This window comes from Enhydra lutris, unplaced genomic scaffold, assembly GCF_002288905.1.
Source record: "Enhydra lutris kenyoni isolate GAN:26980312 unplaced genomic scaffold, ASM228890v2 scaffoldscaffold46, whole genome shotgun sequence".
In the NCBI taxonomy this organism is placed as follows: domain Eukaryota; kingdom Metazoa; phylum Chordata; class Mammalia; order Carnivora; family Mustelidae; genus Enhydra; species Enhydra lutris.
Window position 1 is genome coordinate 11,292,742 of NW_019154130.1, and position 23,021 is coordinate 11,315,762.

The window sequence follows — 23,021 nt, forward strand, 5'->3', positions numbered from 1 at the left end:
ACTATCAACTTTATAATTTTCTCCCTCAGCTCAGTTAGGGACATTAGCTTAACACTCTTCCTTTGTTTCCTGTATTGACTGCTTTAGGAATCTCTCACCTTTAAGCTCCCCATGGCCAAGCCGCCCAAGTCGGCCGATTACAACTCTCCAGGGTAGAGATGTCATTTGGACAATACCTATGCACCACTCCCATAACTTCTGTAGTCCAATTTTACGTGCAGATACTTTACTCCTCCGTGATCTAAAAAAAGAAAGAAGTGAGGAAGGGGTCTCCAAATGAGTCAAGTCAAAGTGATCACTTAGCAAGGCAAAACCAAACCCATAAAACTTCCAAAGAACCCACCCACAAAGCACCCACTGCATTTAGTCAGGAAAATCAGAATGACTCATATCTGAGGAAAGGCAGAGCATCAATTTACACACAGCATAAACACTGAAACTCCTCACCTGTTTGGTAAAGCAATATTTACAATACAAGTTTCTAATAATTCCCCATGGAGGTCAGTGCAGGAAGCCAAAAGCCAGCGCTGGTCATGAGACAGACAGTAGCCCACAAAGAGCACGTTGTATTTCTGGCTCGCCTCTCCAAATGTCTCTCCCAGCTCCGTCTGCTTGTCTTTGATTGGGGCCAATATAAAAGGAGGGGAATAAAGCTGGATTGGGCTGGGTCGCTGAAATCAAAATAAAAGCTGGTATCAAGACAAAGCCACCCAACTCAATGTTTACAACAAAACACCAAAGAGCACATAAAACCAATGGGGAGTAATGACAACAGACTGCCCCCCAGAAGTATTACATACCTAAATAGGGACTGTTTAAAGGACATCAGCTAGGGAACTCCAATCAAGCCAATGTTTCCTTATTAAAAGGAAATTACTATTTTGGAAAGTAAACCGGCCCCACTTCATTAGTCATCAGGAAAGCAGAAATTAAAACCACAATGAGAGACTACTACATACCCACCAGAATGTCAGATTAAAAAAGAAAACACTGAGTATCAGTGAGAATGTGGGGCAACTAGAACTTTCATACACTGCTGGTGATGTAATCTCTTTGGAAAAGTGACAATCTCTGCTAAAGCCAAACTCACACATACCCTTGACCCAATCTAGTGGACATCTATGTTTACCAAAGGACAGGTGTAAGACAGTCCACAACAGTTTTAATCCTAACAGCTCCAAATTAAAAATAACCTAAATGCCCATCACCAGTAAAATGGAAGATAAACTGTGTTATAGCTATATAGTCAGAATATTAAAGAGCAAAGACAGGTAAAACTACCACCCCATGTAACAGGACAGATGAATCTAGACACTGGGTAAAAGAAGCCAGACACAGAAAATACCAATTATATGACTCAATTTAAATGAAAGTCAAAAACAGGCAAGATAAGTTGTTGTTAAGTCAGAACACTGATTATCAATAGAATGACTAGAAGGGATGTGAAAGACATTTCTCGATGCTTTTCAGCTTTTGTTTCTTGTGCTTGCTATGTGATGTGTTTAGCAGAAATTCACCAAATGGTATACTTATCATTGGGTACTTTTCAGCATGTAGATTATACCTCAGAGTGACTGAGAGTGTGTGTGTGTGTGTGTGTGTGTGTGTGAGTTAAGAAATCAAAGCATTAGCTGTTATCAGTAAGACAAATATTTTAAACCAACTCTGTACCATTTTTTTACAACTATTATCCACATTTCAATATTTAATAATATTGGGGTCAGCACACTTCCAAACAGCAAATACTTTAGGCTTTATGGGTCTCTCTTCTTCTGAGTTTTCTTCTCTTTTTAAAAATGGAACAATCATTCTTATCCACGTCATACCAACACAGGCTGTAGCAGGCTAACCTGAGCCCGGAGTAACACCACAGTAACAGCTGCTGACCCGAATGAATACATGTTCGTCCATCCATCCATCCATACATATGGCATACACATATTTATGGCATAAAAAGCAGTAATAATGGAATTACAGAATTTTAAAGCTAAAATAAAGACCTGAGAAAGAGTCTAATGCAATTCCTTCATTTTAGGGACACAAAACACAGGCCTAGAGATATTAAACAATGTGCTCAAAGTTTCAAAGCTAACCTTATCATCGATCCATTCATTCTCCCTACACCTGTAAAGTCTACTTCTAGGTATTTACCAAGAGAACGGAAAACATTTTCAACAGAAACACTTGTGCACAAATGTTCAAAACAGTATTATCCACAATAGCTAAAAAGTGGAAAGACTCAAATGGCCATCCACTAAAGAATGAGTAAACAAAATGTGGTATATATCCATACAATGGAATATCATTTAACCACAAAAAGAAGTAAAATACTATACAAGCTATGACATGAATGGACCTTGAAAACATGCTAAATGAGACGCCAGACATAAAAGATTACATATTGTATGATCCATTTATATGAAGTGCCCAAAACTCGCAACTCCATAGAGACAGAAAGGAGACTGGTGGCCATCAAGGGCTGGGGAAGGGGAAATGAGTGGCTGCTAATAGGTATGGCGTTTTGTTCCAGGTTGGCAAAATGTTCTAAAACGAGACAGCAGGGACGCCTGGGTGGCTCAGTGGGTTAAGCCTCTGCCTTCAGCTCAGGTCATGGTATCAGGGTCCTGGGATCGAGTCCTGCATCGGGCTCTCTGCTCAGCAGGGAGCCTGCTTCCCCGCCCCTTCTCTCTCTGCCTGCCTCTCTGCCTACTTCTGATCTCTCTCTCTGTCAAATGAATAAATAAAAATCTTTAAAATGAGACAGCAGTGATAGTTGTACAATTCTGTGAACAAACTAAAAACCACCAGACGATGCAATTTTTAAAAGGGTGAATGTTATAACATGCGAATTATGTCTCAATAAAGCTTTCAAACAAAACAGGACAGTCAGGTGAGAGTGCCTGAAAAGTCTAGCAAAAAGGAGAAGGTTAAATGCCAAATGTCTTAGGTGCAACAGACAGCCTGTGATAAATCACAAAGTAAAATATTATTCCCCAAATGTTTTTCAGATACTGGATATTCTATGAAAAACAGAAGAAGTGACACCAACAATAGAATTTCTTCTAATACTTGCATGGTAAATACTGAAACCCATTCCTTCTTATGTAAAGTGTGCTTGCATAAGGCTGTGCCGCAGTAGGGATTCGGAATTCCCAGGTGCAGAGGCCCAGCTGCCCTGCTCACCACCAAGTCCTCAGCACCTAACATAGGGCCTGGCACACAGCAGACACTTGGCTGTATTTACTGAATGAAAGTGCCCTGCTTAGCTGCAGACTGAGGGAGTGGAAGCATTTAGCAATTAGTCATTACCATAATACCCATAAAAATTTATAAACCTCAGAAAATACATGTAACCTTTGATTTTGCTTTTAATAATGTCAAATGATTTCTTTCTCTTCCTGTTACAAAGCAAAAGGGGAAAAAAGACTTATTTTTGCCATCTCTTTTCATCTAGAGTCATCCATTTATCTCATGAGCTACTGACACTGTTCTGCCAGTACGTTATAAACTTTAAAACTTGTAGGTAATGCCTCAGGACATCTTAATACAGGTAGTCAGCCTTCACTCCCCTCTATGAAAATGCAGAACACTTATCAGTTATCATTTGAAAATATGGCAACTTCTTACCAAAGCATAAGGAATGACTGCATCTGAACTATAGAATAACTACATGAGGTAAAGAACTAAAAGGTTCTAAGTTTATAAAGAAAGGCAGTAACTCAATTTCTGGAGACAAAAGAAAAAACCAGTAGAAATAATTTTTTTTATTCTAGAAAAAAAGCTAACAGAGAAAATAGATGAACTGCTCACAAAAGTGAAAAATTAAAACTCAAAAGAATAAACCAACCTAAACTGCCAAAGACAGAAATTGTATATAACCGCAGAATGAACTTGGGTTGTGGGCTAAGCAGTTTCTTCTGGATCGAGTGACAACAAATGTGTTATTAACTACATGCCTCATTTTTTTCCCCACTTCTAAGTTTTTTGGTTTTTTTTTTTAAAGATTTTATTTATTTATTTGACAGAGATCACAAGGAGGCAGAGAGGCAGGCAGAGAGAGGAGGGGAAGCAGGCTCCCTGCTGAGCAGAGAGCCTGATGCAGGGGCTCGATCCCAGCACCCTGGGATCATGACCTGAGCCAAAGGCAGAGGCTTTAACCCACTGAGCCACCCAGGTGCCCCCCACTTCTGAGTTTTTATTTATACAGGAGATAAGCATTTCACTGAGTTTTCCAGAAAAACTTACATTACCAACTAAAATCAGCAGGTATTGGTGTTTTTAAGTTCCTTTAATATCAAGAGGTGTTTGCGGGCTTTTATTAACGGGTGATCTTTCATGCAATAGAAGTTGTGGGAACTGATTTTTGAAGGCTTCGAAAATTCTAAACATTGCCCTGTTCATCTATCTTCAGGATAAAGTCATTCGTAAAATAAAAAAAGTATACATCTTTTGTTTAGTGTTTTAAAATTCCCCTAGAGGTACATATCTGTGGGAAGTAGGTTTAAGAAGATGGAGAGAGGGACGCCTGGGTGGCTCAGTGGGTTAAGCCGCTGCCTTCGGCTCAGGTCATGATCCCAGCATCCTGGGATCGAGTCCCACATCGGGCTCCTTGCTCAGCAGAGAGCCTGCTTCTCCCTCTGCCTCTGCCTGCCACTCTATCTGCTTGTGCTCACTCTCGCGCTCTCTCTCTCTGAAAAAAAAAAAAAAAAAAAATTTAAAAAAAAAAAAAAAAAAAAAAAAAGAAGATGGAGAGAAAAAGCACCCGTTTATATATCAGAAGCACCGAGATAAGGGAAGAGAAAGCAAGCCCCTGTAAACACCTGCTTTGGAAAATTCGGAGCCCCTGCAGAGTGAACGCATGCACAACTGCTGTACCAGGAGAGACAAGAGCTAGGGAAGGGAGAAAGCCAGTGATTAATAACAGATCAGCTTCAAAAAATAGAGAACAAAATAAACATAGGAAAGTCAAACATTAGTAAGTAAGAGTGATGAGTATATTGCCGCCTTAGATGCTACATCAAAAAACACCAAGAGTTTGCTTATCTCCTTTCTCAAAAATTTTTACAAGTTTAGAGAAGTACCTCCTCTATTTTAAATTAAGGATCAGAGAAACCTCCCACTCTTAACAAAGGCAGAAGATGCACCCAGCAGCCAACTCTCCTGGCTTGTATCCCTAGTATAAAAGCACTCTTTTAGAAATTTCTGCTGTGCTACTACCTACCTCTGGGTTCTTGAGGGTCATCTCGATGCTGGCGGCAGGCCCGAATCCTGTGAGGGACTTAATGTGGATCTGTGTGGGCAGAGGTCGCCGGCACTGGCAGTACACTGAAAATGCCATGGACTTCAAGTATTGAATGTAGAAAACTTGTTCGTCCTTCATTGTCTGCAGCATGTACTGGCAAGGCACAATCTACACACAAAAATACAAACAAAACTAGAATGCGCTTGGAAAATGAAATGGCATGAATTCTTTGCAAAGAGGGCAGGGAGTTTAAGTTTTAAAATATATAAGGGGCGCCTGGCTGGCTCTGTCGGAGGAGCATGCAAACCTTGATCTCGGGGTTGTGAGTTCGGGCCTCACATGGGATGTAGTGACTGCTTAAAATCAAATCAAGTATTATATACATATGTGTGTGTATGTGTATATATATATATATATATATATATATATATATATATATATACATATATACATATATGTTATGTACATAATGTAACTCAATCTTAACTCATTAGATGACATAAAATCCTCTATTACAAAGATACACCAACAACTGAAGAAGAGGGGTCATCTGTTGGTCACATGACAGTCACTTAGAAATTACCCCCTTCCTTTTTTAGGGATAAATTGTCAATTTACTATTGCCATGCTCCAAAATTTTTAAAACTTGCTTTTAAATGTAGTTCTCTTTTTAATCACATGTACACACAGAGCGTGCGGTAAATGAGGAATTATTATCTGAGGATGTGAGACACAAACTTCACAACGAAAAACAATCAATAACCTATTCTGGTAACTCTTTAATTCAATATTTTAATTCTGTAAGATGGCTCTAGTGAAAGTGACAGTAAAACAAACCCAAACACCCAAGGTATCATTTATCACTATTACCAAAATCTTGTAAAATTATTGTACTATAAAAGCCGGCCAGGCGGTAGTAGAAGAGGCACGCTGACTGACTGCTCTGTGAAGGGAATGTAAATAAGAGTAACTTTTCTGGAAAGGAATCCGGCATTATTTGTCAGTACTATATCTAAGAATACGCTTTAAGAAATTACCTGAAGTGTGAAAAAGAGATTATAAAGATGTTTATTACAGCTTTATGTATAATAGCAAAATTCAGAAATATCTAAGTGTACAATAATAATTACATATGGAGAATATGCACTCATTACAAATGCTGCTTGTAAGAATTTTAAACATGGCAAAGTATTCATGAATAATGTTAAGTATTAAAGACTAAAAATTATACTAGAAGTATGAGTCCAACTCTATAAACAAACACACAAAAAAGGCGAGAAATACACCAAAATGTTATGCAATGGTGACTTAATCTAAAGATAGAATTATGAGTATCTTTTCCTTTATAGCTTTCATGTACTTCCAGTTTAAAAAAAATCATGAACTTGTATTTTGCAAAAACAACAATGAAAGCGAAAAATAAAGTTGCAAATAGTCACCTGGAGAATGAAAGAATTTCTCATATGCTCAGGTAAATTATCCAGCATCTCTGTGTAGCAGCGCATCAAACTCAACAGCCAAAAGTTTCCGGAAGTAGAGTCTTCATCTGCAGTGTAAGTGAAGGGGTCCACCATGTAAATGACAACAGCTGGAGGATAGGCCTGGCTGTCTGCAGAGTCAGGCTCAGTGGGAATTCCTATTCTCTCTCGTTCTGTGACACTGCAGAGAGAGCCACTTATGAGATGCACGATATAAACATAAGTCACACAAAATTCCAGTTCCAGAGCACACCAATCCCCCGGACAATGATTACAGATTAAATGTAACATCAATATGTGTATTACTAAAATGAAGGCAAACCAAGCCAGTTAGTAGGAAGACAGGTGGGAAATGACAATACACTCCTTTAAATGGGAGATCTCTTTTTCCACTCCCTCTTTCTCCTGGGGCTATATTCTAAAAAGGTATTTTATAAAACTATTAATGTTAGTGTTAATAGCACTATTACTATTATCCATTTATTCTATTCACATAATAATAGTAGAATCATCACTAAAACTTACTAAGAAGCTAATAAGTACAGTACTAATAAGTTTATAAGAAGTCTCAGATTTCTTAACACTGAAACAAGAGACTGACAGTTGTCACTTCCTTTTGGGAAGAAGAGAAATAGAGCACTTCACTAGACTGAGAGATTCATGAGGTTGAGGCGGACAGCTGGGTGCAGAAGAGTATAAGTAAAGGGGTTCAAGCCAAAGGCACTCATGTCTATCCGTGAACAACGTACCTTTCTTGTCCATCCTGCGAGGACTGAGAGGAGCTCTGCCCAGGCTCAGTGTCTCCACCACAGCCCATGTTCCCTTGCGTTCTGTCTGCGGAACTGGCCCCAGTGCTGGGGTTCTGCCCTCCAACACTAGCACTGAACCCTGAAGAAGAGGTAGTGCTGGCCTGGTTAACAACGGCAGCAGGGGCAGAGGACGAGACGGGTGGCACAGAGGAACCAGATGCGGAGCTACTTGCCGCAGGGTTCCCAGAAGTGCTGTTAGAGGTGGGATTGAATGCACTGCCAGCCGAGGGCGCTGCTGATCCTGAATTTGAAGCTAGTGGCCCTGTGTTCCCAGGTGTAGCTTGTCCCTGTGCTGCTGCTGGTGGGGACTGGTACTTAGGTGGTATCAACAGGCTGCTGTCGAGCTGCAGAGTGGCTAGATAAGGTGCTGAAAGAGGACATGCAGAGAGGTGACATCAGTGATGTTCTGCAGTGTTGGACTGGATCAGAAATTCAGAATGGCCCGTTTTTTAAAAAATGATGCTTTCAGGCCACAGTACTCTGATTATGACACCCAAAATGCTATCTCCACACCTGAATATATGCTTATATATTCTGCAAACATGGAAATGAACATGAAGCTACTTATTATAAATTCTGGTGAAGAGGCTTATTAGAAAAAAAAAAAGTGAGAGAGAGAGAGAGAAAATTAATCCCTCTAACACTTTCCTTTCAGACTGACCCTCTGGGCCTTCACTGACAACTGAGAGGCCACGTACTCTCTAGCCACCACGGTACCCCATGCTCCTCTGTGTACTGAACTTTAAAAGCTTCCAAGATCCTCCTGGGAACATCGGTTAAATTTAAGCAGTTAATACCAAGTCCTGCTGCTAAGTTTTCAAAATGTGGAGTAAATTAGATATGACTTCTTTAGGCAACTTTAAATTGCTTTTAAAGAATGTGTGTGCACATAAAAATTAGCATTTAATGACCTAGAACGCAGAAATTAGACCTAAATAAATACAGTAATGGAACACTAACATTACCTGAGACAAAAGTAGCATAATGCTGCTTCCCAAAGGGGGACAATTTGCTATTTTACTTCTCAGATTCTACTTGGCCAAATAAATTCCCATTTACCTAGGTGATGGCGGCAAACTTGCGCATAAAGTTTGAGTCTGGAATGATTGTCATTCTCCTCACTGCTCCACGGCTGGTTGAACCACTCGCTCACAAGCTCGTCAGTCAGCTTCTGTGCCACGGTCTTTCCCACGCGCATGATCCCATCTCTTAGCACTTTGCAGATGGGCTTGTGCTGCCCAAGCCTACACATCTGATACCACAAGCAAGACCATTACTTACAACAGGAACCACTCCTGTCGTTAGTGGGGAGAATTCTTTATCATACACATCGAAGTATTTTGCTTTTCTTTTAGCATTGACACGAACAACCAAACCAACATTAGACACTGGTCCTTTCTGGTAATTATAATGTATGCTGAGACTGCTATCTGTCTCTCCAAAACCTGGCCTAGACCCTCTAAAGAAAAATAAATGTTTCTTCACCCCAGCCAATTCCTCCCACACAAGGGAAGTTTGCTGAGCACTACCTGATTGCTAATGGTCAAATAAAGAATTAACCAGATTCCTGCCTACTTTGGCTGACTGAGACATATGTCCACTAAAACCTCTTAAGTAATCCCTACTCATAATGTTTTCCCATAAGATAACATTAAAATTTTATGGGCCATCTGTTACAGACATTTGGAGATCACCAATAGCAGAGGCCACTGAAGCAGTGGATATGCTGATCACTTTTTCAAAGTAAATAGTTGTTTTAAGCACAATGATATTCTGTTATTAATCTCCAGGACACTAAATGGGTACTTACAGCAAAGAATTAATATAATACACCTGCAAAAAATAAGCTACTTAACTATCTACTCACCAACAGGAGAGCCCACATTATCCCTTATTAGAGGTGATAACTGAAGGCTTACCAAGCCCCTACAAAGTTCTCTAGCGCACACTCTTCTTAACAAGGTGTGCACTCCCGCCAAATGAGCAATCCTAATAAAGTCATTAGTCTCTAAAAAGATCCAGCAATGCTTTTATGTTTCATAAGTCATGTTAAAAGATTCATCCAAGAGAAGAGAATTGGGCTTTAAAAAAAATTGCTTAGACAGGGACGCCTGGGTGGCTCAGTTGGTTAAGCAGCTGCCTTTGGCTCAGGTCATGATCCCAGCATCCTGGGATCGAGTCCCACATCGGGCTCCTTGCTCGGCAGGGAGCCTGCTTCTCCCTCTGCCTCTGCCTGCCATTCTGTCGGCCTGTGCTTGCTCTCTCTCCCTCTCTCTCTGACAAATAAATGAATAAAATCTAAAAAAGAAAAAAAAAAATTGCTTAGACAAGTTTTCTCTGTTATGGTCCTTATGATTTAATAGTATTACACATCCATGAGCGAGGCACTGTATAGAAATTACTGTACCTAACGGTTCCTTTAGGGGCTTAACTGATGTCATTACCTCGTATGTTAGCATCTCCTCACTTCTTTGTAGCAACACGTAAGTTTACTATTTCACGTGTGCCCATCCACTTCTAGATAGTGAATGTTCTGTTATGAAATATTTTAGAAATTCAACTTGGCAACTTCTTTAACAAACACTCTTGTGATGTTTATAATATGCCTGTAACAGTTCTTCATAAATACTAATTTTATTTAATCTTGCCAAAAATAAAGATATTAGAAGTATAAGATACAAAGAATTTAGTGTACATACACTTTGGCAGAAAAAATGTGGCACTTAACCTTAAAGATTCTCATGATTCCAATTTTTCAAAAGTAACAGTAATTTATGTAGTAAGCTTTTATATTGTTACGGTTATTACATTATTAATCTGTATCAAAGTTCTAGTATTAAGAAGAATGCAGTGCTAAATACACAACAGGGACATGATTATCAAAAGATAAACTTACCTTTTGATTATCAAAAGATAAACTTATCTTTTGATTCAAAAATCTTCAAGCTAAACATTTTTATACTGTTTTCGAGACCCCCCACCCCCGCCAGCACCAAGAAGGGATGTGCTTTCTTTCTGTAAAGGTCATCTTCTGAACAGCCAGAACACCCGCTGGTAAGCAACACTTTTCAACTCGAGCACATACATGAGGAAAGAACAGCTGACGGAATTGTAAGACGTGTGGGAAGGCTGGCAGAGCAGTTTTCTAAATCTAACAAAATGTAAAGCCAAGGGAAAGCAATTTACTCCCAGGAAAACTTGCCAATTTAATTCTCTCCTTTATCCTCCAACCACTCACAAATTTCCTTTGAGATCTACCTTGAAGATACTTGTTCTTTAAAATTTAGTCATAGCTGGAAACAATCTGAGGACTCATGTCCCAAAAACAGTCTTCATATCATTCTCACCTCATATACAGCGCTCAAGTCCCTGAAGAAAGTTTTGGCTCCTTCGAGCAAGGCCTCATTTTCTGGACACACCACAATATAGGCAACATCACGGTGGCCCCCATATGGGTCCAACAATAGCCTCTCCCAAAATGGCAAAGAGAATGGTGAGATGGTGAGGAAGTCTTTGTCACAGCCTACCAGCAGAGTGGGAATGGGCAATGGCTCAGGAGACTCTTCTGAACCTGTAACAAAAAGGCAGTTAGGATGGTGCTTAAAAGTCCATTTCCTATAACCTGGACAACTCAGAAGTTCTTGCTGCATTAGTCTTAATTCTGGCATCAGAAATTTCTTGTAGGTTGACAGGATCACTCTCAAAAGTACTCTCAAATCCCCTAATTACATGGCCCCTGATGAAGACCTTATATCAATGAGTCAGAACGCACTTAGATAGGTCCAATAAGGGCAGATTAGAAAAGGTAAAGTTAGTTTTCCAAGCAGCATTATACCATTTCCTTTAAATTAAGCCTTAAAATCCTGACTAGGAAGAACTAGTTCAGAAGTTCATCCAGATGAAAATACAACGAGGATCAGGAAGATGAGGAGAATCTGATGAATACTCCAAATATTATTTTCCTCATTGACCTGGATTCTACCAAGGATGCTTAGAGAAAAGTTAACTCCAAACTGACTTTAGGGAAGAAAAGATTATAAAGATTAAAGATTAAGATAAAGATTAAAGATTAATTTATAAAATTATAAAACTTAATAGTCATGAAGAGGATTCCATTTTGTCAGTGAAGCTAGGACTGGACAGTAATTAAAACTGGAAGAATTATGGAAGAATTATGGAAGAATTGAAACAGGGAAGAGATTCTACCATAGGTTCCCCGTCCTGCCATTTTGTGGAACTGCTGCCAGGTTAGCGGTCCCTGCACATGCTGGATGTTCTCCCAGGTCCTGCCCGTGCGCTTCTTTTGGATGGCATCTTGGAGAAAGGGCTGCAGCGACAACAGCATGCGGACCACATCCTGGGAGGAGAGCATGCTGATGTCTAGCACTGCAAGAGAAAGGAAATGAAAAGGAACAGAAATTATACAGGGGGACTGGCATTCTCCTCTTTCCTGCCATCCTGCTAGACCTCAGTTATAGTCCATGACAAGAGACATTACTGGCGGTAGATTCTATTTTCAGTATATTCTAAAATGCTTGACTTACCAGTCAAAAGATATTATTTTATTATTACAAAGTAATTTATAATTTACTATGGGAAATAATAAAAGGAGAAATAGATCACTCTGTATATAAGAGGTTAACTATACAATTGTTCAGAAGTAAAAAGATGGGTTGGCCTGAATTTAAAATCACACAGACCTGTTTCCAAGGTTGTTCATAGGGAAAGAGAGCTATAAAAGTTTCTTAATCATTATATTACTTTTATTTATAAATAGCAATGTTTTGAAAGTATGATCAGTGTATGTTGGGGGGGACTTAAATAAAAGCTCTTAAACACTGTTAAAAATGCTCTTAATGTAAAATGTTTTCACAAAATACAAAGGGCACAGAGAGAAAGACAACTTTCCATGCAGGCAGAGGCATAAGAAAACATGGCAAAAGCAACGACAGGACTGAAAGTCATCTGTCCACAGAGGAAGGTGGTATTCATGGTTTCAGAAGAAATATTCTTCCTACTGAGGAGGGGCCCTCAACATAGAACCTGAAAAACCTCTCAGACTCTATGCAAAACTGTGCACGCATGAACATATGCATATTATTTCCCAGGGATAAAGGTCCATAAACGCTCATCAAATTCTCAAAAAGATCTGAAGAAAGAGCTAATGACGTGTGAGGTGATCAGCTGCATACCTAAAGGCCCTTCCTTACTTACTCTTTCTTTTCTAGCTCACTGGGAAAGGGGCACAGATGGAAATCTAAGATTTATCTACCAACTAAACCTGAAACACAGGATGCTTAAGACATCTCTAGGTGTATCCCTAAACCAAACAAATTGCTAATCTAAATGTGCAGCCTCTTGGGAAAAACTGGGAGACATGGCAAGCCGCAGGCCACATTCCTGCACAAGCAGCAAGCCGGAGCGAAGGCTCAGCGCCCCCTTCAGATGGCTCTCCTCACTCAGCTCTGCTGCCTGCCTGAGAAGGAAGCAGTGATCAACTTTATCTTCAAGCCTGGGCTGCTTTTTTCTTAAAGAAAAAAGTACTTCTTGGACCCATGGCTCTATCAGAAGTTGAAGAATGACACACAGAGAGAACCACCGGTTAGAGAAAAATAAGAGCAGACATCATTCTTTGTGGCTACTCGTGTGTACTGACAGACACAGCGAGGGCACAGCCGTTGGCAAATCTGGCTCCAGCATCATTCATCTACATTATCTGTCTGGTACTGTTAAGCTTGTGACTTTGGAACCCACACCTACTCTGCAATGAAACTCTGCTCTTCTTCATATCCAAAGATGACAGGACTGATCCACCCACACACCGCTTTTCTGTCTGAAGGCTACTATCTGGCAAAAGGAACCACCCGAGATAATCACCCACATTTCTTTAGGGAAAAGACTGTACTTTCTTTAATTCATTTAATTCATAAATGCATCCAGCATAGATTAATTAGAGGCCTGCTAAGTACAACGGACTGTGCTCAAACCCAAGTGGTTACAGAAATGAGCATAACCCTTGAATACTTCCTTACAAGTCTCCACCTCCGAGAAGTCTCCTGACTTGGCTACTCAGAAAATGCCTACTCATCCCCTACTCCACTGATCTCTGTCCTCTGAACATACTTTCTCCTTCCAGATTTCCAACTGTATTTAAGAAGCTTATATAACCTTTCCCCTACAGGCTGAGAGTTGTTTAGAACAAGGTCCACGTTTCATTCACGTAAGCAACCACTCCAGCCCAGCCTGTTCCCACCTCTCTACAGAAGCAGCTCCTCACCATGGTCAAAAGATATGTTTAATCCTCTTCTTAAAAGCTCAGCTGGACTTTAATGCTTCTTGACCACTCACTCGTCTCTTTCTTGAAACCTGGTTACATTGCAGAGTTCAGCGAAGCTCTGTCCCAAGCCCTCTTGTCGGTCTGGGTTTCCTCCTCATCGGTGAGCATTCTTCCTCCTCTGTGCCCTGGACTTGAGTATCTACAAGTCAACTACTCACTTTCCCCTGAGCTGTAGGCCTGGGAAGTCCCAAGAATCTACTTGACACCTCTACCTGGGTATCTCAGAACAGATCTTTAAAATTTCCCAAACTCAACTTAGGAGCTTACTCCCCGGACCTGGTCTTCTTCCAGGGCACTGATCTTTGAATGACATCACCATCTGTCCAGGTATACAAGTCACAAGCCCAGGTGTCTTCCTTACCATCTCGCTCTCTCAGACCCCTAAAATCCAACCCACTACCAAGTCCTGCAGTCCAACCACTTCCTCAACATCCCTCGAATGTTTCCGCTTCTTTTCCATCTCCTTTGCTAAGACAAGAAACCAAGTTATTCTTTCTTATTTGAGCCGCTGCACTAACCCTCTCGTCTTCCCACCATTCCTGCCACTTCCAAATCCACAGCCTGCACTGCAGTCAGAGCTTGTCTGTTTCTTAACTACACAAATCAGAGGGCAATGCCTCTTCATGAACCCATCATGTTAGGGCTCTTGGGATAAAGACCTCAGCCCCAACAGGTCTCAAACGGCTCTCGGGAATCTAGCCAGCTCCAAGCTCCCTTCAGTTCTTTCAAGATGTATTTATTTAAGGGGGGTGAGGGACTGGGGAGGGAGAGTGGGGAATAGGAGAGAACCTCAAGAAAATTCCCCACTGGGCACAGAGCCTAACTTAGGGCTCAATCTCATGACCGTGAAATTGTATCCTGAGCCAAAATCAAGAGTCAGATTCTTAATCAACTGAACCACCCAGGCACCATCCCACATTAAAAATAAAATAAAATAAAAGATTTATTTATTTGAGACAGAGAGTCCTTCAGCTCTTTGAAAGTCCCAAGCTCTATGTAACTGTGGGCCTTCCCTCTTGCTGCTCTTTCTGCCTGGGACACAATTCCTTGCTCTCCACTTTCTTTAGCCAGTTATTCTGTACTTGGCACTGAAATCTAATGTTTCTACTTACTCAAGGAGTAGAAGGCGGCTGACCTACTGCTCTTCTAGGCTGACCCCTAGCCTAGGAAGGCCCTCCCACCCCACACCTCCATCACTTATAATGGTTTCTAATACTATGCTAATCTGTGTAATTATTTGATTAATCTGATGTCCATCTTCCAGAATAGATTAGAAAGTGCCTCAGAGAGGTGTCCTGTCTCTTTCAGTTACTTTACCCCCGGGGATGCATCACAGCATAGACAGTGAATGAATAAGGGAAGGGAACAGCAAGTTGCAGGGCTCACTTAGAGCTCAACATCACAGACATTTGTCAGCTGGAGCTTTTAATAATGGCAGTGACATGCCTCAGGAACCACAACACAAAGCCAACTGCAATCATTGTTACAAGAAATGCAAAACACTGGAAAAGCAAAGGAAGGAGAAAATGCTCTGTAAATGGGAAGAAGGCTCCACGGGAGAAGTATTACAGACAACCGAGTTAGAACACACAAGGTGTGCTGACTATTCGTCTGTGTACTCGCAACGATGCTGGTATGTAGCAGTCAGTTTGCCATGGGAACTGCCCACAGGAATCAATATGAGAGGAAGTTTTCACAAAATAATGAGTCTCCTCAAAAGGTGTTTCAGTATAAAACACTGCTCTATTCCTTAAATTCAGGAAGGTTGTCCACAGAGCTCTTAACTTTAGTTTTGTATTTTGTTTTTTTTTTTAAGAGAAATGAAATTGAAAATTCTGTCCTTTATAATTTACCATCATACCAAGATCATTTTCAAAGTCAACGCGTATTCTGGGAAACCTACCGTTGCTATGAGGCCAAGAGTGCACAGTGGCACTTCTCACCAGAGCTTCATCCACTTTTCCACCCGTGGGATTATCCACATACTGTCGGCCCTGCTCCAAGGCATTAAAGCATTCCGTCCAGTAATCATTATTATCTGCCTGCACCCGGTCGTAACTCCAGCTTACACAGGGAAGAGTCTGGCGACTGTTAGAGGAAATGTAGTCCAGGAAACTCAGTGACGCAAAAGGTTGTGTGTGTTGATTCTGGAGGAGGAGGAGAAGGCTTATAGGTGGCTCCTGGGACTTTCGGGCTCCCTCCATCTGAGGAAGGAAGGTAGTCTGACACATCATTAAACGCCTCTCCGCAGCCTGACCAATATCAGAATTCTTCCCAAAAATATCCAACTCATCTTCCAGGAAGAGTCCTGAATTGTAGCCAAGCCTGCGATTCATAATCGCACTGAACCCACAGGTACAGCGATACTGGTCCTCGTTGGAAGAATCGGGGATGTAAAGCCCAACGTCCGCCCCTTTGATGTTCATGTTGCAGGCACAGATGCAACAGCTGTCAAAGTTCCTGTCTTTAAAGATATTCATCACAGAATCGGAGAGAATCAAGGTGACGTAGAGACTGTGGGCTTCAGGAATTGGCTGCATGGTGGCAGGCTCCACAGAGTTAAGGGGCCGCGTGGTAGAGGGGGTAGAGGCTGGTGACCCCTGATCGGTGCTATCATATTTAACCGACCCTTGCCCACTGGCAGTGCCCCCACCTCTGGGAGTTCTTGGGGTCCTGGGGGTTCGTGGTGTGGGGACAGAGAAGCGAGGGGTTGCTGGAGATGGCAAAACTCCTGCTCCACTGTTGCTGGCTGGGGCAGCGCTGTTCAACGTCACTGGTGTGTTCATCTGTGGTGTATTCAGATAGTCCGGATCTGCTAGGCTCCCGACACTAGGCACGTTACTGCAACAGACAGTACCAAGTGAGAATAGGTGCATGTCACAGACATAATTACCCCACTTGGCCCGTGCATTTTTTTTTTAAAGATTTTATTTATTTATTTATTTGACTGCCAGAGATCATAAGCAGGATCCCCGCTAAGCAGAGAGCCTGATGAGGGGCTAGATCCCAAGACCCTGAGATCATGACCTGAGCCAAAGGCAGAGGTTTAACCCACTGAGCCACCCAGGTACCCCTGGCCTGTGCATTTCTTATCATTTATGCATGCTTTCACTAGGTATATTCAATTTTTTCTTAAAAAAGAAAAAAAAAAGGATTCAAAGGAGTCAATAAAAGTGATGGGAAAGCAAGAAGCAAGGTATGAAGAATAATATACCATACACCAAGAATAACACATCATTTTCCTTCTACTTATTCCACATCAAAGCAATCTCCATCTTAATCTTTCAAGGGAACTTTACTGTTTTTACAAGAAAACATGGTGCTGGGTTTGGTCAATGTAGTTTTGAAAAACTGTACTATTAAGTGGGACTTTAACACATGAGTTCAGATGCTAAATTGACTAGAAAACCACAGGATAAAATTTCCATCTAATTTGCAATTACATTTTTGTCACTTTGTAAAATTTAAAGTCTGCTGATGTACTTATCCTCTGAGATCATAATCCATACATGATTCTAAAGCAGTTATAATCAAACAAATAGGAACATTTGCCATTTTTCTAATTTTCAAAGCACAGTCCTATCTAGGCTTGCATTTTTATAGTACTGAATGACCATAAAGGAATCCAACTGTAGGAAACCCACTGGCCAGTACTACACTACAATTAATACCGGTATCACATATGTAGCTAGGAGGCCTTAGTATTAATTAGATGAATTGTGCAGTACACATACTGTATCATAGCTTCCAAACTTCTAACAGATTTCTGTGGGGTGTGGGCAACTTTAGTTCATTTTTAATCTTCAATATGCTATGTATTACCTACAGCACAATTATTCTTAGTTCCCAGAGACTGATCACACACTGTGTTATCTATTTTTTCATAAGCAATGACTTCTTTTTAGAATAGTCACACAGAAAACAAAAACGGTTTCTACAATGTTCTGCTGTTTTAGTATTGTAAAAGAATTTTTTATATACATTCTTAGAAGTACATGTAAAAAAAGCAAATGAGACCATTCTCTCCCAATTAGAAGGTATCAAAAGAAGAGATTTCATCTACTGCCTAATATTTTTTGAAATCTATTAATACTGTACTTAAACTAATGTTCTTCCAATAAATGACACATTCATTCACTTACAATGTGAAAGAAGAATGTCATAAAGTGACGACTCTTCGAATGATTTTCTTGTGATCTTTAATGAGCTATGCCTAAACCACCAGCTTAAAAAGTCCACATCCAGCATTACAAAGAAACTAACTCTGAAGCACAGTGGTATCTTTGAGTGCAGATAAAAAATGACCTAGAAACCTTGATTAGCAATCACTGCTATCTCAGAGACCAAAATAATAAGTGTGTAATAATGATCTTTACTCTAACTGGACTCCTTTCAAATTCTTCTGTTTGACAAAACCCTAAAATTATTATACAGTTCAGATCAGAAGAACTATGACTACTAACTGAAAACCTAAATAATTAAATTGCTCCCTAGGTAGTAAGAATGGTTTAGCTTGTATATGGAAAAAAACCTGATTTTTCCCATTCAATAAAAATGAACTGAGTACCCACACTATACTGAATGCTGGGCACTCAACAGTGGAAAAGGGGATGAGAAGGCAGCTCACAGCAAGGATGACAGGTGGCAAGCAAGTGCGCGCGCATGTTCTGAGTGTGGCGAGGGGTGGCCAGGGTGACGGAGACCCCAGCAGAAGGAACTGACGTAGTCTAGAACTGTGTTGTCCAATAGGGCTATCACTAGCCCTATGTGCTAAATTTAAATGAACTTAAATAAAACTACAAATTCATTTCAAGAGGTGCACAGCTACAAGCTCAGGGCAGGGGATGCCGTATTGGAAGGTGCTGATATAAAACACTTCCTTGGGCGCCTGGGTGGCTCAGTTGGTTGAGCGACTGCCTTCGGCTCAGGTCATGATCCTGGAGTCCCGGGATCGAGTCCCGCATCGGGCTCCCGGCTCCACGGGGAGTCTGCTTCTCCCTCTGACCTTCTCCTCGCTCATGCTCTCTCTCACTGTCTCTCTCTCTCTCAAATAAATAAAATGTTAAAAAAATAAAATAAAATAAAACACTTCCTTCATCAACAATAGCTCTTAACAGTGCCAACTGAGAATACCAAGGATCTCTGGGATGGCAAAGGATAGATTTAATATACCTAAACAATGATCTGAATTATTGATTATTTAAACTATCATACAGCAAAGGGCTGCATGTCACTCTTTTGAGGAGTCTGTGTGTATTAAGAAATTCAACCGTCAGATGGGTTCCTGGTGCTGCTGCCCTGGATGAGAATGGGGTGGCAACCCTTCTGGGTCCGTGAGCCCCGCTGGACTAGATCAGTCCCCACTTACAGAAGCTCCAGCACGACTGGAGCACGGCAGCTGAAAACAAGCCCAGCGACCACCACCAGGGTACTTCTGAGCACGCTCTTGCCCCCTGATGATGAGATGTTATTGCCACAATACCTCCAGAGCCGCTGGAACCTTTCAAAAATCGTGTGGGGGAAGTCAGGCAGGATTATCCCAATTTTAAAGAAGGGAAGACTCAGGTAAGCTGGTCATTTAAGGTCATAGAGAGGAGTAAACAAAAAAGGCAGGAATGGAGTCCTCTGACAGCACAGTTCTACCTTCCTAAGTCTGGGTTCTTTTATCCTACATTCTGTCACCGTTTTTCACATTCTGACGCTGACTTTACATACATACACATAAAGCCTGTTAAGACATTAAAGTTGGTTTCATCAAGATGGTTTTCTGTGATGTCACAAATACAGCCCACAGGGCTGGATCTGGAGTTTGTCTTATCTTATTGGCTCCTAAAATGTAACTCTGCATTAACTACCAACATTTTTTAAAAGGAGATTTCCATAAAAATGCAGATCACCAGTCTCCCACATTCCTGCCTGGACAATGCACTGTAACTGGATAGCACACGGTCCCTTTAAATGAGGCATACTCTTGGATGCCTGGGTGGCTCAGCTGGTTAAGCGTCCGCCTTCAGCTCAGGTCAAGATCCTAGGGTCCTCAGATGAGAGTCCTGCATCAGGCTCCCTGCTCCACAGGGAATCGGCTTCTCCCTCTGTGTCCCCACTCCCCATCTCTCATGAATAAATAAAATTTTAAAGAAATAATAAATAAATAAATGAGGCATATTCTAACAGTTCCATCAAAGACGCTGCTCTCTCCTACTGCCCCTCAGGATGACAGTGACCATCAGTAATGCCTAGACTTTTGCTTCACCCAACGCAGGTCATCCACACATTGTTTACCTGGTCCTGATAGAAATTTGAGTTTATGGCCTTGTATTTTAAAGCATTTATTTTTTCAAGAAATTACTAATCCTAGGGGAAACGGAATCTACACTGTTGACAGACTACTGTTTTTTGACCGAGTGAAATGTGCTCAAGCGACAATATATACCCCCTTCTCCTTTCTCCGTGTCATACCAGCCCTGTTGCTGCTTTCTTATATGACATGGGGTCAGCGTCAGAGAAAAGTGTCCATGCTAACACTTCATTTTAAAGTGCTTGAAGTAAGCACATTTGGAATCACCAATCTGTATAAATCAAATACTTACCACCATTATCCAAATAATATTACCAACTCCAATCTAGTGTTTGACTCTGTGGTCGACATGGATCTGATACTGAATGAGCATGCACACCATGGCTCTCTACCCAAATAACCTTAATTTATCCATGTACATAACATTTAGTTAGAAAATATGCACACTTTCAACACAAAATAATGTGCACAAAAACATGAATGACCAAAAAGGGGAAGTTTCAAATGATATGCTGATGTCATCATTTTAAGTAAATATTTAGTTAAGATCAAAACCACATTTCATAGGGCGAGTAACATAATGCAGTCCCTGCACATACTTGTAGCCATCTCGATTGAAAATGGCTGCAGGTGGCATGGGCAGTTGTTCGATTTTAGGAGGGATTGCCCATGAAGGCCGAAACAAACAGGCATCAGGTATCTTCAGAGGTAGCAGGCACTGGCTCGGCAACATCTTCAGCGGAGCAAACGTGGAAGACCCCACGAAAGGCTGGAAGGTGGGAGCTTTGTGCACATATGAGAAGTCCTGGGACAACAAAGGGGGGGCAGTGATAATGCCAGTGAACAACTTAGGACATACCACAACAATAACAGAAATGACTGCAAGTCCATATTTTTCTCATCTAATCAGCAGAAAATGCTAATACCAACATTTTAAATTAATCAAGACACTATAATTAAAATACCAAGCAAGGTACCTCATGATCCAATTCAGAGGATTGTTAGAAACTTAGGTATATGTGGCATATAAATAGTATTTTGAGGAAAATGTACATGAATCCGCTTGAAAACCACCCTGGCTCGATAAAATTCATATACTGAAATTACCTTTACTTCCTCTGGTTTAGGACTTCCTAATCCATCTTCTACTTCCATTTTGAATTCAGTGAGCTGTGTTGAAACCATACTGACCATAGGGCTCTCCATCATGCCTAATGCTGTCACTGTCTCTGAACTGATTCCATCTTTATAATTCATTACAGGAGAAAATGCAGGGTGCTGTTCCAAGGAAGGAGGAGTGGGGAACATCCTTTGCAAGTCTGCAACTGCTAAAAGAGAAGAGAAGAGGAGAGAAAAGAAGAGAAGAACAGACAACAATATTTATTTTAACAGGTAGGATTTCTAAAAAATCCCAGTTCGTAGGCAGGCACCCTACCTGTCATTAGAAATAATGCTAACTGAATGGTTATATCAGTTACACAACAGAATATTAACAATGGAAGTCTCTAAGAAGGCCATCAGCAGAAAATTATCCTTTTCTGGAACTTTACCACTATCCCCTTGATGCTTTATGATTTGGCTTCACATTAATTAAGTGAACGAAGTCTACGTAATACATTTTTCTTCTAACAAATGATTGCCTGAAGAGTATAAGAAGATGAAAATAAGTAGAAGCTGGGAGAAATTAGATGGAATAACTTTATTAATAAAGTTCTATCTCTGCTTACAAATATGTATGAAATATTTCAGAATTATATAAAAACATGCTATAGCAAATTTTACATGGAAAATTCACCAGGCAGTTCTACTACAGAAAATAAAAATTGATTAGAGCTAGAACGGTGGTTTACATGTAGTAGGATTACTTAGCTAGTTTGAAAAATCTACCACACTCACTTCTCTTCAGGGAAATGATTCCATATTGACATTAAATGCTATCCATATTGATATTAAAATGAAACTTCACAGTTAGGTTTAATAATCCTACCTAGAACCAGAAGACAATTTATTAAAAATCCAGCTAGTAAAAAAAGTATCATTTAAGAAACAGTTAAAACAGGGATCCTCAATCCTTTTTTAAAAAACATCTTAATACACCTGAGGTTAGCCATCATCATTAGCAGGGGCTCATTAAGGCAGGGATTCTGAAAAGTAGGAGCAGATGTAATGCAATCAAGTTGTGCTTGCGAAATTTGGCCACTAGGGGGTGTCCTGTACAGCACATTTATTTACAAATTTAGAGCCTCGAGTTTAAGTCCGTGTTCTGCAATGGTATCTGATGTCCCATTTTCCAATCATATTGTTCCTTCTAGAAACTTCAGCATTTAAAGAGGCAAACGGTTACCACTGACTAGGCTAAGATACGACCTGTAGCTCTGAATCACAAATGAAGAAAGAATAACCGCACTACACTCCGCCCTGGGCTGGCGTCTGAGGCAGAGCCCTGTCCTGTACAGCAGCAGCTCCCAGAGCAGTTCCACAACTCAGCGCTGCTACAGCCCAGTTAGGTCATTTCCTCCCTGGGGGCCTCGGACCCTTCATCTAAATGGCTGGACTAGATGTGTGATTCTCACCAGGCTTACTTTCTTTCCTTTGTTTATGGGAGGATGGGGAAGCTTCTGCCATATGGAGGCAGAAAAAAAAAGGTGAGAACATCTGCATGAGATGATCTTTAAAACACATTTCCTAGTTAAACAATTATATAATCCTGAATAATTTACCTTCTCTTGGCCTCCAGTGCTTATCTGTACAACAAGGGAAGGAAAAGGCCAACAAACAGCATCTCAGATACCAACTTTCCCTCTCATTAGAGAAGCTCCACTTCCATTTATTTCCTACAGTAGGATTCTGTGTAAGA

General features: G+C 40.8%; 1 protein-coding gene across 3 annotated transcripts in view; it reads right to left on the minus strand.

Moving 5' to 3' along the window:
* Positions 1-23,021, minus strand: part of LOC111156534 (mediator complex subunit 13 like) — a 324,386-nt gene that overhangs the window by 19,880 nt on the left and 281,485 nt on the right. The window contains exons 10-20 of one of the 3 annotated variants that reach the window (XM_022517494.1): positions 21,272-21,489; positions 20,764-20,969; positions 15,770-16,707; positions 11,736-11,915; positions 10,877-11,100; positions 8,589-8,781; positions 7,470-7,896; positions 6,682-6,901; positions 5,222-5,410; positions 448-671; positions 99-241 (exon numbers count right to left, since the gene is read on the minus strand). In XM_022517494.1, coding sequence (XP_022373202.1) covers positions 99-241; positions 448-671; positions 5,222-5,410; positions 6,682-6,901; positions 7,470-7,896; positions 8,589-8,781; positions 10,877-11,100; positions 11,736-11,915; positions 15,770-16,707; positions 20,764-20,969; positions 21,272-21,489 — 3,162 coding nt within the window. Of the gene's footprint in view, positions 1-98; positions 242-447; positions 672-5,221; positions 5,411-6,681; positions 6,902-7,469; positions 7,897-8,588; positions 8,782-10,876; positions 11,101-11,735; positions 11,916-15,769; positions 16,708-20,763; positions 20,970-21,271; positions 21,493-23,021 lie in introns of all 3 variants that reach the window. The other 2 variants (XM_022517493.1, XM_022517492.1) reach the window with 2 other exon arrangements.